General features: G+C 41.3%; 1 protein-coding gene across 4 annotated transcripts in view; it reads right to left on the bottom strand.

Moving 5' to 3' along the window:
• GLIS1 (GLIS family zinc finger 1) overlaps nucleotides 1-16,652 on the bottom strand; it is a 178,305-nt gene that overhangs the window by 74,459 nt on the left and 87,194 nt on the right. For all 4 annotated transcript variants that reach the window (XM_074545769.1, XM_074545772.1, XM_074545771.1 and 1 more), the window contains exon 4: nucleotides 14,246-15,347. In XM_074545769.1, the coding sequence (XP_074401870.1) occupies nucleotides 14,246-15,347 (1,102 nt within the window). The remainder of the gene's footprint in view (nucleotides 1-14,245; nucleotides 15,348-16,652) is intronic.

Here is a 16,652-nt window from a genome sequence, read left to right as displayed (position 1 = left end):
ACTGATAAATGTTGTGAAGAACTAGAAATGGGGATTTAAAAGCTCAGTGTTCTTCATCCTTCATTATCTAAGTGCAAATTGGCTGCAGTAAGTCCTAGAAATTTGACAGTCTAGATATTGTTGTTTACTCATAACTTCTTTTAAGTTATATTTGCCAGCATTCTATATTTACCGTTTTCTTAAGTATACACCAGTGTCTTTGACTGCATGGAGGGACAGAGTTGAAACAATGAAACAGTTTCAGTGCAGCACTGCAACCAAAACCACTCCATTTAATATCCCGGGTTGACAGTCTAAGGTGTTTTGTCTAAGGTGCTTATTTTGCCCAAGGTTTTTTTTGGACGGGTTTTTTTTGGGTTTTTTTTTGTTGCTTGAAATGGGTTCCTGGGCAAAGCACCACAGATTTAGAATGACACACTGCCATGTTTTTAAGGAAAATATGGTTTTGTTTAGGCTACAATTAGATGCTTTCACAATTTGTCTCTGGGACACCGAGACTGAAAACTCCAAAGTCAATTTGTTTAGTGTGAACTGAAGTAACATCTATCTTAGTAAAGAAAACTTTACAACAAAAGAGCCTTCATCATAGTAAGACCTAAGAGCTTTCCTTCTAAAAATGCAGGGCTGCCATGCAATTCTTAACTCACACCAATTCACGAGGCTACGAGCCATGTATTGTTTGGAAGCCATGGGGGTAAATCAAATTATCATGAATGACACTAATGATCCCACACTTGCCTGAACATAATGCACCTTATACAGTCTGGCCTCTAGGGATTATTTTTTATATATACAATTAGTACAAATGGCTTACTCTCCCTCTTTTGTTGACTTTACAAAGAAATGCACTCAGGTACAGAGTCTGCCTTTCCTGGGTTAATTATGGGAACCAAACCAGCCGTGCCTATCGTGTGAGAAGTCCCCAGGTAATACCTGGGAAAGCCCTGAGCGCAATAAATGCAGGAGCAGATCATAAAATGCATCAAATGACTACCCTCTACTGGATGGAGCCAGAGCAGCTGAGCTGTGACAGTGGATCCTCAAAGCCATGATTTAATGCAACTCCTTTCACAGTGCCTGGGCTGGGTTTGGGTTTGCACAGCAGTGGATCTAAATGCAGTTGTCAAAAGGAATTCTTGGGCAAACAGGGTATGCTGTCCTTGGGCAAAGCCAGCATTTCTGCTAAACACACGTCAATTATAAGCACAACATAGAAAAAAAGTGAAGGTTTTATAATGAGAGAAGAGAACCATCACAGACTTTCAGAAATCCAAATGGTTTCTCTGCCTTGCACTTTTATTTCCCAGCAAAATCAGGCCAGATCCCAGCTGGTAAAAACTGGCAAATTTCCATTAGCCTGTGGGTCATTAACTCTGAAAAAAGGGCAGTTTCAAAACCAGTTTTGTGTATAGTGTTAGTTTCTGTCAGCGTTGCTATAAACAATCAAAATTGAAAGTCTCTGGTATGACTACGATACCCATTTATTTCTCTTGCCATTCAGAGACGTGTTCCAACCCCGATTTTCACAAAACAATTGACACGTATCAGAAGCTATATCTGAGAAGCTGAAATACTCAACTTCTAAGCTTGCACCCTCCTGTCTACCTATAAAAATTTATGTAATGGTACCTACCATCACATAAATTCTCCATGGCAGAGCTTTAAGCTGCTAAAGGGAGCAACTCATTCAAAATGGCTGGTGCAAACAAAGAGCAAAAAATTGACCAACGTAGGCCCAGATACAGATTCAGCAGAGACGTCTGCAAAGGATCTGGCTTCTTTCCCTCTCCCCATGTTTTGTTTACCATCATCTGCCTGTGCTCCTGTGCCCAGGGCTCCCTTCCACATCCGAACACAGACCCGGCCCTGGGGCTGTGGGACACCCACCACTGCACACCAGACAAGCTGGATCCAGCACTTGAGCTTCACTGCCTGAATTTTGAGTGAGTTGGACGAGGAAGCTGCAGGTGAAGCTGCTGCTGTGCCCAACAGTGTCTCTCTGCCCTGTTTCACAGCAGAAATAAAGCATCCCTGTGTCATGGCACAGCGTTTCTGGCACAGAGCTCCATGAGGTGTGTTAGCTTTCACTGGAATTAATAGTGAGACTTTCCTTCGTGGTGAGAAGATACTTTTTGTCCCATAAAGGTCAAACCTGGTAAAGGCAAAGCAAAACAAAAGGTATCTTTCTTGGCAAATGGACTCTCCAGCCAGTCATCCCCCACTTCACACCTGCCACTGTGAACGGCAAGCACTTTTTTGTTTGGGAGCAAGTTTGAGAGTCTGGCCTGGCAGGACAGTGGGGTCCCCAACTGCAGGGATGCTGAGCACCCGGTGCTCTGCATGGGGACCATTCTCAGCTACCTCATAGCAACATCAGCAGGACAAAAATACACAAATAATACATTCAGAGTGCAGGCATCTGAAGGTTTAAACTGTATCCCTGTGCCTGCTAATGCATTTCCTTCTCTTATACCTAGTAATGCAATAGTCTGTGTTCAGAGAGTGGCAGAAGTGTGATGTAATTTTGCTTTCAAAATTATTCTCTACAATTTATTTTTCAATTTTGTAAGACAGCTTATGTTACTCATACAGTTGGGCATCTTCTATTTCCACTACGAAATTATTCCACTCTAAAAGAGACCTCCTCTTTGGGAAACCTTCAGTGAAAAATTAAATTCTCCTTTGCCTGATTTTGCCCAATCACTCTACTTGTTTTCTATTCTTTCCTAAACAATCCCTCCCTTTTCTTTTCTCCCCACCCCAGCCTCAGTTTAATTCCTTTCATCTTTCCTTAAAAGACAGTCTCTCTGTCCCCTTAATCATTTTTTAATTTCCCATCCTTTAGGCAAGTGCCAAAGATGTTAAAATGAAAAATGGATGCTTGCCATAAAGGAACAGAACTCCTGTAACTCCAAAACAGTTGAAATCATGAGAACTTGCAGGCCATTACCCCATTATGCGAATGGTATTTTTACAGCACTAGAAATGAAGTAATGCAGTTACAAATATTCATGTTTTAAACGTGCTGTCATCCTAGTGGCCTGGCTACAAGCTGCCTGAGAGGTACTGAGGAAGGCTGGGGGTATCACAGACCCCTGAGAAGACCCAAGCTTCAAAAAGGTTCCTTCCATTCTGATCCATTTAACTTTGCTCAGTATTAAAAAGCCTTTCCTTTACAAAATCCTAAATTTGCTGCTTTTCACTATCCATCTGTGAGTAGGGATGATGCAGAATCCCACTCCCAGCCTTTCCTGTCATGTTCACTGTCACCTCCAATACCTCCCTCCAAATTCAGCAAAGTCTCTTCATGCCTGAAAGTAAGTATTCATGAGTGTTTCTTTTCAAAACCTGAACAGAAATAGTCAGTGGCCAGCTGAGAAGCAAGGTGTATGCAGGAGGAGGTTTGCCAATCTGAAATGTAAAACATGTTATTTATAACCTACCTGGCTAAAAGAATTACTCTGACTAAACTGGTGTGCCCTGCTCATCTGATGCATGTCTGGTTCCTGGGTGTTGTCAGCTTTTCACTGCTTGGCCTTGAAGACAAAGCATGACCTAAAAATGTTCAGTTGGACCAGAGTACTGTAAACAGGGAACTCTGAGATCACCACGGCCATGCAATTAAAAATGTCATTACATTTGAGGATATGCAGGAAGATAAAACCCTGCAAGTAATTGTGATACTTAAAAGTATTTTCACACAATCTGCTTTTTTCCTGATCTCCCATGTCTTTTCTGAGGGGACAGCTTATTACAGGGAGGCAAGTGGGCAACACATCAAGCAATAGATGTGGTCAGGTCTACTGCTGTTTTGTGAGTGCAAGCAAGTACCACAAGGTATCTGTCTCTTGCCAGATCCCTTCTCCCTGCAGTACTTGAATGTGTTCTCAGGCATCATGGCTTGCACCATGCCAGGAACATCCCCTGGGCCTTGTTTTATGTAGAGACAGTTTGCTCAAGGTCTGCAGGGAACCAGGTTGAGACTGTGTCTCTTTGTAAGGAAAGCAGGGTAATTCCTACAGCTGGTGGCTCCTGGGCACAGGCAGACAAACACAGTTGTACCCAATCTGAAATCAAGGGGAAAAAGGGCAGGATTTGTTTCACATGACTGAAAGGTCCTGACTTACAAGCCACAATGTTGACAATACACCGTTCCTGAAAGCAGGGACAGAGGGGTGCTCTGTGCCTCTGGGTGTACGGAAGGATTACTGTAAAGTGGTGCCTGGGCTCAGTGACCCAGATGGCCCCACCAATTCTGCCTTGTGCTCTCCTTTTTTGTAACACAGCATCTTCCTCACTCTCTCGCTGAAGCAGGGTGCAATCATATCAACATGGATACAGCAGATTAGCTTTACAAGGTTCCCACCAGTCTGACATTCATCAGCTCTCCAATCTCGTGGTAACACAATCCCCTTTACAAGCAGGCACTCGCGCTCCGGGCCGAGGGCTGCAGGTTAAACTGATACCCAGGCCCTGCATTCCACCAGCTGCTGATTGACTGACCCTGATCCTGACATTCCCAGGGCCTGGCAGCCCTCCATGCAAGGGTTAAAGGGAAGTTGTAAGCAACGGTTCTAAAACACTTGGAGGAATCTCCTTGAATCAAAACCATTTCATAAAAGGCTCTCCGCCAGGCAATAAAATATTTTTGATGGACTCTTATTTTATCATTACCCATGTAAGAAAAATGTATTGCAAGAATCCCAACACAATTCAGGGAAGTAATCATTTGCAGATTTAGTAGGCATTCTCAATTGGCAAAAATGAAAGATTTATTGTAGGCATGATGAAACAAAGAGCAGTTGTGCAAACTTTACTGAGCTGGATTATGAGAACATGCTTTTTCCATTTCCCACTTTTAAATGCCTTGGATGCAGTTTCAAAAGACAGATCAAGATCAATTATTTAACACTGCAGCTCCACTGTACCTGAGCAGAGGATCTCTTCACACATATGTTATCTGTACACAACAATAAAAGAAGGAGATGGAGGGAAGACACTGATACAGACAGCTACAGCAGACTTTGAAATAAAACTCCTATTGTTCCTTTACTCCACAATCAGCCAGGGATGTAAATAGAAAAGTCAGGCACTGACAAATGTCTGTGATTAAATGCACAGCTATTTGAAATGCAGCCATTTCCGATTTACCCAAATACAGAAAATACAGGTGTAAGACAGAACACAGGACACTGAATTTTCTACAATGGTGACATTTTCTTTGAAAGCCACAGTACAGCTGAATAAAACCACTGTCTTGCACACCTCTACTCATGAGAATAATGTTCTGAAGTAAAAGGGTCTCTCTGGTCAGCAAAGGTGCACAGTCTTATACCAACTTTACAAAATACATGAAAGAGAAAATACTCTGGGAAGGAGTATTTTCCTTGCCTTTTCCACCAGACATTTCATATGTTCTTTACAATGACACCAGTTTAAACAGGGAGAGAAAGCAGCAGAGTAATTTGTCTTAATTCAACTGTATCTACAATTAGGCACAAGAGTTTTCATCACACAGGAAATGCTCTTGGCAGGCAAAAGCTTGAAAGAGCTTTGAGATTCTCAGCAGAAGGAATTATTAGAGATGCAAAATAGCATTATGGGCACATTAAGTTATTGGCCTCAGTACCTCAGAGTGATTATTCACCCTCACTGTGCTCAAAGAAATTTATTTCATTGTACTTGTAAGGAAAAGGAGATCCAAGGTGATAATATCCCAAAGTGTTCACAACATTTCAGTAACTCAGTTCCTGGGCTGAGAGGAAGAGGACCTCACCTTCAGAGGTGCAGAGCAGGGCACCTCCAAAACAAACCTACCCAAAACCAGGCCTGCTTTTGGAAATAGCTCAGACTGAGCTGTCAGATGACAGCAGGTCACATTTTGATATATTTAGCTTAACCAGCACATTGGGTTTTTACCAGGCCCACTGGACTAGTTGCTAAATGAGCCAGTGAAGGTTTTAGAATGTGACCCTGCACTGTGCAATGAAGGCTTTTCATTTCTCATCTGATTTTAAAGGCCAACTGCTGCTGGTTTGCCCCAAAGTAACAAACAAATGCATCACATTGAGAACTGAGATAAAACTGCATAAACGACTGTATAAAGTTTTTAATGTGCACTAAATTCCTCTTTCTCCCCTGAGACTACACTATACAGCCTCTCTGCTGCCTACAAATGCAGATTAACATTTTTATTAAATGACATAGGTTTCACTAATAACGAGCATTAAAACGTATTGGCCTAATAAGCAATATTATTAAGTATATTGTTGGCACAGGTTTTAAACAATATTTAATTTTATGGCTTTTTAATTTGACCAAGCCTTCTGCCAGGTGATACAAACTATTTTTCCTTCTTGAGGTTAATCACTGTTCAGAGAGGCTAAATCACTGAGAGTTCTGAACAATTCCTACCACTTTAAATAATCCCCACAGAACACATACAAAGAAATAAAACAAAGCCAAGCACTTAACCTCAAGAACACAAGCACAAATACTTTGCTTAAAATTTTAGAACTTGCAAGTTCTGCACCAAGCAGCCAAGCTGTCCACCAAATGACAGTATTAATAATATTCGGATGCAAGATTTTTTAAATAAATTAAATTTCAAGGGGTAAAAAAGAAAATTCCTCTCTCATTGCTTGTAAATATGCATATCACTGAATGCACCCTGCTTTCCCAGATCTTCTGGAGACAAATCACCCACCCAAAATGATGCTGGATCCTGCAGAATTATGGTTTTAGGACACAACTGCTAGACACATCTCTGAGGTACTCTTGAGATGGATTAAGGTATTTCACTGCAAACAGGAATTTCACTATTACATTTCCTGCTCTGATTACTATAGTGGAGAATGTATCTGACTAGTTGAGGGTGTATCACTTATCTTTACTACTGAGCAGATTTAAACAGTGAAACCCATGGATGATTCACTCCAAGGCAGGGGAGACAGTGAGAAAGAAACCTTGTCACACTTCTGCTGAATGGGAAATGGTGAGCTGCAGAAATCCTGAGTTATAGCAAATGCAGTGCTTAGAGGCTGGAAAGCCTTTCTCCCTTTTTGCTCCTCAGATGTGATTATTTGATAAAATCCATTGATCTGCATGGCAAAGAAAGTGATCTTGTGGTGCAGCTGGAAAGAATTGGGAGTTAGGAGGCTGTTTGCAAGATATCTTCAAAAGGTGATGCCTCATGAGAGGTTTATAGGTCTGTGCTGAGGCTGGGGTTTGAATAAATCTACATGCAGAACCAGGCCACAGCAGAGCTGGAAATAATTGTGAGTGTCTTAATATGAGAAAGAATCACTACTTGCTGAGTCCTGTGGGACAAGAGGATAAAGATAAAAACGTGGTATCGAGATGTCATTTTTGTACACAGACTGGGCAAAGGGAAGGGAAAGGAGCCTAGAAGAAATCTTCCAAAAGAGACCTGGGAGACATTCCCAGAAATCTGTCTGGCAGCCAGACATGGCAGGTCACAACTAATAAATTTCACTTTTGAAAGCTGGGCATACTTCAGCCCATATTATTTGACAAAGCACATGAATGACTTTGCTTGGTGTGGAGGAGCTCTGGTACAAGTGCCCATCCTTGTGCCACAAGGGTGCCAGCAGCAGTCCCTGGGGAGAAACACTTCTAGTACAAAACTGTTCCCCACTTGAGATGTTCTCTTTCACTCAGAGCACTGTCAGGTATTTGTCAAAAGCTCAGTGTTTAGTATTCTGACAAATATTTGTGGCTTTGCAGGCAAATGGATCATTTTCCTTGTACTCAAATCAGGTCACAGTTGGAATTGTGGTGAAAAATATGTGTTTCAGTAGCCAAATCAGAACACTGAAGAATGAAGAGAAGATAAATCAGTCCAGGATGAGCTGAAACATAATTGTCTGGGGGACTCTGCTAAAAAAATAAAAACACTGAATAAATCAGATGGGAAAAGCTTTTAAACAACAACAACAAAAAAGAAGTGTCTTTGTTTAAACCTTATTCATGTTGAAACAGAAAGTAAAAAATTATGGGTTGAAATACTGAAACATTTCCAAAATAGCACATTGTCTCTAAAATGTCAATAGTAACAAAATCCTCTAGTCCTGTTCACTGTTCCCCATCACTTCTTTTCCAAAATGAAGGTGACCCAGATTCACTAATGTTTTTTTTTCTCAAAGCTCTGCTGTGATCCTACTGCTGGCTTGAAAAAACTGGTGAAATATCTAATAAATTTCTATCATGGAGAATGGAAATGAATATCCATGCTTTTGTCACAAGGCTATCTGTTCCCTAAACCACTATCTGCCTATCACCTTACCTTCAGCATATACCAAGTATTGTTAGTGGAAATTATCCAACACTGCGAGAACCATAACAGTGGCAATTAATTACTATATCCTATGGCAGGGAGTTTCACAGGGGGGGTGCCCGCTGTGTTGTGGTGATAGTACTGCTAACACCCCACTTTGTTCCTTATTTAACACACTGAACAGCAATACCTACACACAATCACCAGATCTGCACAAATGTATCAGGAAATCCTCAGGATTAGTATGTTTTAAACAGGTCCCAAATTACTTAATAATGTATCAGGCAAAATGAAATTAAACCTTGTGGAATTAAACATTTTCATAGGATTAAAAATGTATCTGAAAGCCTCCTCCATAGAAGTTTCATGCTATACCTCAAACTACCATATTCCATTTCTCAGATCTCTTCAGCAAAAGGGTCCTGTATAACAAAAATGTCCTGTACAACATTTTTAAGGCAGACAAGTGAACTTGAAAGCCATTCTGCATTCTGCCAGCAACAGTTGGAATTTACTTCATTTTAATTTATTTAGATTTACGCAAAAAGAACCCTGGCAGTATGTCAGCCAGACCTAACCCGTATCAGACTGCTCGAGAGCAAGAGAAAAGGCAGCCAGTCCAGCTTGCTCAGAGCACAGTCCCACCAGGTCCAGCATCCTCTATCATTTTTATATCAGCCTGATAAAGCAGATGCACATCACAGAAGCCCAGCAATCCCAGGACCAAACTGGGAGGCTGATAATCTTCCAGGAAAACCCTGGCAGCTCCCCCCTCTGCAGCCCAGCTCAAGGCAAGGTCCCAAGCCCTCAAGGGCAGTACAGAGCCATTGCATTGTAGTCATTTGCAGTTCTGGAACACGGCACAATCCCACTCACAAGGGAATCTGGGCCCAGTAATTTCTGCTCCTTTTGCTGTGCAAGACCTGTTAGTGTGGAGCTTTCCTGTGGGCAGACAGCAGTTCAAATTCAGCAGCTGGTTGGGCATGAACTGAGAGCCAAGCCTAAAGCCTGTTGTTGGCCTGCCCTCCAGTGCTGGGGCACGCTTAAACCCATTTGTGCTGCCCTGGAATCTGCAGTGGGCTTTGTAAACAAACAAACATTGTGTTTCCACAAAACCACTGAATTGCTGTCTCCTCCTCTAATCAGAGTGTTTTGAATGCTGATATTCCTTGACAGTATCGGGAAATGCCATCAGAGACCTAATAAAAAGAGAGATCTCTGCTGAGGCAGCTTTGATAGAATGGATGTTTCCTACTACTGACTTCAAAGGAAAGAAAGTGAGCCCAGTATTATTGTTGTTCTTTTAAAGCACTCCTTTGGCATCAGTGCATGACACCCTCCACTCCAAAAGCTGAAAACACTTTCCAGACTTCCACAACATTCCCTCGAGTCAGGCATGGAAACTCATTGTTTAGGTGAAGTAACTCACAAGCGGATAAGCTGCTGCACGCAGACCCATTTTCCCCACAGATGCAGGGCTGTCCCTGAGACTCCTCTGTAGCTGCAGCCCTGTAGAGATCTCATTTCCCACCCTGCATTGCTGCACACACACTCCCCATGGACTGCAGACGGCACCAGACTCGCCATCTACTGCGAACAGAGATGCCACGCTGGTTTCCTCAGAAACAGAAGCAATAACACTAATCTGCTCCACAGGCATTCTCCTGTACTCCCAATAAGCAGGTCGCTGCCCATGCAGTGTTACAGATGCAGCCAAGCCTTCTGATGAAAGCTCTCACACACTCACATCATGTCAAACCACCTGCGTCAGAGACGTGCGGAGAAAACTCAACAGGAAGTTCAGCCAGAGCGCAATCTTTTGTGCAATCTGTACAAAAATCTGTTTCACCAGTAAATTGCAAATTGTTAGTTTGTGTGAAATGGTGATTGGAACACAAGATCTGCCCTGGAATGCTGGAATTGCCTAAAGTCGCCCTGAGGCAAGTTACTTATCTTCTCTGTCTCGATTTCCCCATGTTTAATGCAGTACCTGTGGTGTCTCAGTCTTAGGGATTCAAAAGAACTGACTACAAACAGCACAGGTGCTGAATTTCACTGTGTACATTACAGCACCCAAACCACTCCATTCAGATTCCTCCCCAACTGAGTATGTTGAATATATGCATGAAAAAAAGATTCTGCTTTAAAGTCTTAACTCTCTAGGGAAACACAGAGAACAGTTCTAGAACACACAGAGGAGGCATTTGTTTCTCTGAAATACAAAAACTAAAGACATTAACCATAAATATTATCCCTGTCCAGCTCCTTTCATGGATGTCACATACATTATGATAGCAAATTTCTATGAACACTAATTACACCTGTAGAAATTACATGAAGATAAATCATTTACCTTGATCCTGTCTGGGGAGGCCCCTGAGCACACATGAAGGCAGTGATGGGAACATATTTTCTACTCATTATGAAGCCACAAGAGTACAAGAGGGTAAACTAATAAGCCAAGTACAGATTTGTCCAAATCAAACAATTCTAGACAACTAAATGAGCAGCTCTGTTTTTACACTGCAAGCAGAGGCTTAAACCAAGGATGCAATATCTGGAGATCAGCATGCTTCTACTCACCAAAGTATTCGAAGAACTGAAAGGCAGCAAAAGATGCAGCTATGAGAAACTTTTTCTGTTCCTTTTTTTAAAATAAAAACCATTTAAGCTTGCTAATTTTTGCTGTCTCAGACAATCAAAATTCCAATTGTCTGGGACATCAAATCTAAAAAAGCATGAAATTAATCTTCAGAAGTTAAAGTCTTAAAGGCATTGCATCATTATTTTTGTTGGATATATTTTTGATTATAATGCAGATGAACCCCAAATTTAATAAAACTAAAATAACATGAGTTAAGTATGAAACATAACAGGATATTGCAAAGAGATTAGGTAGTTTCCTTTAGACTACTTGCAGAGCCCAAGGAAAAACCAAACTGAAGGACACAATGACGAGAAGGCACCGCTTAATTAGAATATTTAACAGAATATGAAAACAGAATACTCATAGTACCAGCTCTGGCAATGCAACACAGTGAGCAGAATATGGACCCAGAACATCAGCAGTGCTCCACAGCAGATCCTGTTTTGCCTGTCGCCTGTCTGTAGTGAAGAAAGAAGCAGGCTCGCTAAATTCAAACCAGCTGCAACGATGAGAGTGTTACAGTTGGACTGAAGGAAGCTTACCTCATGAAAGTATTGTGGAAACTGCTGTTGGAAAGATAATAAAAGGATTAACTGCAGTTTTAGTGAACCATTTACTTTTCAATCAAAATGTCTCATGTATTTCCTGTTCTCAAGTAGCTTGAATTCCAAAATTCCTTTGTCTATTACAGTACATAGTAGCAAAGCCTGTCATAAGAAATTAATAATTTTACATGGAAAAGTACTTTTATGTATGAGAGAGGGGTGCTGTTCACTGTTAGCTTCTCCTGAGCAGTTCAATACCTAGTCACGCAGTAATCTTACAGGCAAGAGAGAAATTGAGGCTTTAAAAGAAAGTACAACGGGTAATTGTGAACAGCAAAAGAAAATCTCCACTACAAACACAAGAGATCCAAAGTTACTTTAACAGAGCTACAGCAAAAACAAAACAAAATCTCAGACCTCTATAGACAGAGAAAGAATTGCCTTCTTAATTTGCAGGAATAACAGCACAATTATAACCACATCAAAAGAAAAGCCATCATTTAAAATGACATGACATCACTGCACAACGCAACACTGCACAGCAACCCCTGTTTCACATGGAATGGAACTCGCTGGGCAAATAATCCCCACTTGATATTAATAACTTCAAGGAGCTGTGCTGCAGATTTGGATCCTGCTAGATCAAGCTGTTTTCTGGGCAGAAAACTAAATTTGCAAAGAAGAGCTGGTTTCTGCGTATTCTCTTGCATCCACTTCCCTCCCTGCAGAATTCCAGACTGCAAGGTTTAACACACAATACCTCTGCTGACAGTGGATGGCTCTTGCTGTGGGAAGAGAAGGGTTAACTCCAAGTTGAGCAATGTGGAGCTCCCAGTCCTGATTGGGCTGTTCCATGTATGGGAACAACCACAATATCTGCTGCAGTAAAAGAGATCTCTACATGCTTACATGCCAAGGCTATATAAATATGACATAAAGGCTGTCTGCAATATCAGATGCAGAGGTTTTTCCAATCTATTCACAAAACCTTGATGTGTTATCAAAAGCCAGTACTTCACTGCAGATGAAATTAATTGAAAGTATGACATTTTTAGCATTTACTAAGATATTACAGCATTTCTCTGGTTCACCAAGTTTTCTGTAGGAATGGGAATGTAACATTAGAAATCTGCCATACAATACCTGTTAAATATGCATTTTTCAGGAAAAGAGACAAGTTCCCTTATCCACAGAGTCTACTGATCTTTCAGCACCACAGGAAAATAATCAGGGCTTCATGTTTTAAGTATGCTTTCAATTTACTTACCTATGCTTTTGTTTGGAGAGAAGCAAACTTGCATTATCCTTTGATAATTTATAAATAAAAGAGACCTATTCATGGGAAGTTAAATTCATTTGTAAATTTAGAAAATGTCATTGAGCTACTTCTGGAATAGAACCACTCGGTTCTTGCTTTCAAAGCAAAAAGAAACACATAAGTCTTAGAGTGTTTCCATTTTATCTTGAACAATTTGATGGTATTCTCTAAGTATGTGCTCTGTTTCCAGTATCATCTTAGGGAATACCTACTAAACTGTGCAGACATTAAGATAATGTTTTTCATTTATCCAATGGAAGTAAAAAGATAATCAGGACAATCACTTACAGAGAAAATTCTTCTCTGCAACACATTTTGAATACTTTTGTTTTCTTCCTTGTCCCTTCCATAACCATCGGAGGCCTGAAAGCTTTTTCTACAAACATTCTTTCCTATTCCTCCATAGAAAGCTACAGCTTACCATGGAAAAGTGTGTCATGATCTAACATCCTTACAAGCATTTTCCACTGCATCATGCTCTGATCAAAACAAAAAAATAGACATATAGCTGAAAATTCTGCCTATCAGGAACCCCAACGTGCTGCCATAACCATTCCCTTTGTCTGCACTTTTTTGTGCGTGTGCATGCGTGCACACGCGTGTGGGTGTTACAAATGAGACTTTCCAAAATTCATGGACCAATTTGGAAGCTTATGTCAAACTTGTTTTGCTTCATCTGTTTCAGTCAGGGTCTTATATCATTGTTGTTTCAAACATGTGGAAAGCTTAATGGAAGTCATTAACTTTTATTTTAGTTTGGCCATATTGTCATCATGGTGGGCAGATGCAGAGATGGTGTTATTCCCAAGATCCTCTTTTTGGAACACTGCTGTTGTTTACATCTTCTTGATCAGAAGAGAACAATGGTTTTTACTTATTTTTAAAGCTCTGTTTCGCAAATTAAAAAAGCCCCTAACAACCTTTGAAAATGTAATTAAATATATTCTTTTTAGTCTTTTAACTTTTTAAAATCCTTTAACAAGTTTCTTTCTTTTGTCTAAACTACATTTGAAGCTTTTGCACTTACAACTCTATGGGTTATTGTTCAGCTCAAGGAATGAGAAGAATTTCATTAGATGTGTTTTATGTTTCTTGATTAAAAATGTCACCCGAGGCTCAGTGACTTTGTTTTACGTTAAGTGACGGCTGCGTGCTTTGATCATCACTTTATTAGTGGTTTAATGAATATTAAAAAAACAAAGCACTGTATTAAAAGTTAAGCTCTCATATAAGGAAACCGAATCCCTTTTCCAAGAACTACAGTATTTTTTACTCAATCATTTCCTTCTAGATTAAGGTTTTCTCCAATTCCCCTTTAGCCTGCTACAGACTAAGTTACAGGAAAGCACAACAATTATACTGGAATAAGATCGAAGAGAGAGCAAGAAAGAGAGAAGAGCAGTTATGTTTCTATTCAAACAAATATAATCCAGACTTACCATGCACTTGTTTGGTTTTTCTCCAGAGTGAACCCTCATATGAATCAGCAGTTTGTAACGAGCATTGAAGGGTTTATAGCGGCGGACACAGCCTGCCCAGAAGCAAGTGAAGTCCTCTCCTTTCCTCTGGTCAATGTGAGTCTTTTCTATGTGTCTGACCAGTTCGTCTTGTTGGTCGTACGTGGCACTGCAGTCAATCCACTGACACACCTGCTTGCCACTGCCGAGCTCCTGCTCATCGCCGTCGCTGGGCTGCAGGGACTTGGGAGACACGGAGGTGCTGAGCTGGGGCAGCGTGCCGGGGCTCTGGCCGAGCTGCTGGTGGAGGTGGTACGGGGGAGGCAGCCCCTGGTGATGGCGGAAAAGATCCGCAGTGGAGGAATAATCGTCAGCCGGTTCTTGCTTTAAGAAACTCACCTTCTGCGTGCCGTGCGAGGAGTTCTGGGGAGGAAGGCTCGTGCCATTCATCATAAGGCTGAGGCTGCCATTCTCCTCGACTTGCTGCATTTGTATCTGCTCACAGTCACCTCTGTCACACTCAGTGGAAAGAGGTACAAGACATGCTGGAGGGGAGGGAATACTGCAAGGGTTTCCAGGCTGAGAGCAAGACTGGGGCTGAGAGGATTTTTGAGCACTGTGATGACTGATCTCCACAGGATGAGAGGAAATGCCAGCTGAGTTAGCTCGCAGTCCATTCACACAGGTGACCAGTGACGTCTGCGACGTGCGGATGATCGCTGTAATATCGATTCCTTCGGCTGAAGACGGCACAACAGAGATGCATCTCTTCTTCAGGTTGCTTGTCTGTAGCCTGGCCGAGTGCTGAGGGGTGCCAAGTGACAAAGGACCCAGGGAGGAGCTGTGTTCATTATTAAACAAGTAGGATGAAAGTGAATTTGTAAAGCTATTGTTCATTAGGTCTAGTTCAGGATGCAGACTACTGGAGGCTCTCAGCTCCATCCCCTCTGTAATCCTCCTATGTGGGGAAGCCTCAGACAGAACCTTATAATCACTGGGGCATTCTTGTTTAATGTGCTGAGCCGGGTGACTTCCATTCAGGCATGGAGCAGCAGAATCTACTGAGTCTTGAAACCTGGGTGACCTGCAATACAGTTTTCATTAAGCACCACTAACCACCACAGGGTTTATGATTTTTGTACAAGACATAACACCTGTTAAGCCCTGCAGAACGGAAGCACTTGCTCTCTGCTGATGTTGCCTGTCTAATGCAGCAATTACACCAAAAAAATCTGCAATGCTTCCTCTCCAACCTGTGTAAAGACAGCATCACTTTACATAGGATTAATCTGACACACTGGGTAACACATGGAACAGAGAATCTTCACTGCTACAGGCAGCTCATCAATCACGATTGAGACTTTCAATGCATAATAGATTGAGCAAAACAATAGCTGAGAATGAAGTTTGAGAACTTTGGGCATTTCTGAATTATTAAAATACTGTCATTTTCCTCAGAGCACACTGGGGAGATGCCTTGGCATTTTTGTTGACACAAAAAAGGCTAGCTGAGCTTTGCTTACATGTTAGAGACATGCTTTCCTTTGCTAATTTAAAAAAGGAGCCAGATCACTGAGGAAAAAAGGAATACAGCAGAAGAATTGCTTGCTTTCAACCAGCATTCCAAAATCAATGAGAGATCTGCTGAGCATTTACTTCCACAGAATAAAAAGTTCACAGCCAGTAAATTTAAAATGGCAGCCTATGTACTCCCATCTCCATTTTTCATAATAAAGAGTGCATGGGATTGTAAATCACAGTTCTGTTTTGCAGAAGTGATTTTTCATCATTTTTCATGTGTGTTGAATCCATTCATTGAGGAAGCAGATCCTTGAGGAACTCCACAAAAGACTTTTCAGAAAAGCACTGCATTAAGAAACATTTCCTCCTAACATTTTCTTCCAAGCAGTTAGCAACTGGTTTATGGCTTAAAATAAAACATTTTATCTCAGCTATAAACATTTACTGTGGATGATCCAACTGTGTGCTTTTTCTTAGGAGCAGAGGGTGTTCCTTACATATCCCCAAAGCATGGGAGGGTTTAACCTATGGCTTCATCATGCCAGACCAAGGAGAGGAAACAGTACATCTGTGTGCAGGAAAGCTGTACCTGAGCTAATAAACCCTCCAGAGGAGTGCCCCGTGGCTCTTTAGCTGACATGTTCCACTTCAATGAATTTTATGCTTTTATGATGCTAGCACCACAAAAGCTGAAGAAAACCCAGCCATTTGGCAGCTTGTGTGTGACACCACAGCTAAGACAGGTCTGACACATTTTAAAGCATGAAACACATGTACTTAAAAGTATTTTGGACATTTATACACTAAACTATGAATCTGCTGGATAAATTGCATTTATTTCACACTTTAGATTATTTTATCACTATTA

This window comes from Zonotrichia albicollis, chromosome 8, assembly GCF_047830755.1.
Source record: "Zonotrichia albicollis isolate bZonAlb1 chromosome 8, bZonAlb1.hap1, whole genome shotgun sequence".
NCBI classification, from domain to species: Eukaryota; Metazoa; Chordata; class Aves; order Passeriformes; family Passerellidae; genus Zonotrichia; species Zonotrichia albicollis.
Note: the sequence above shows the minus strand (reverse complement) of the source record. Positions and strands in the feature narration are given on the sequence as shown.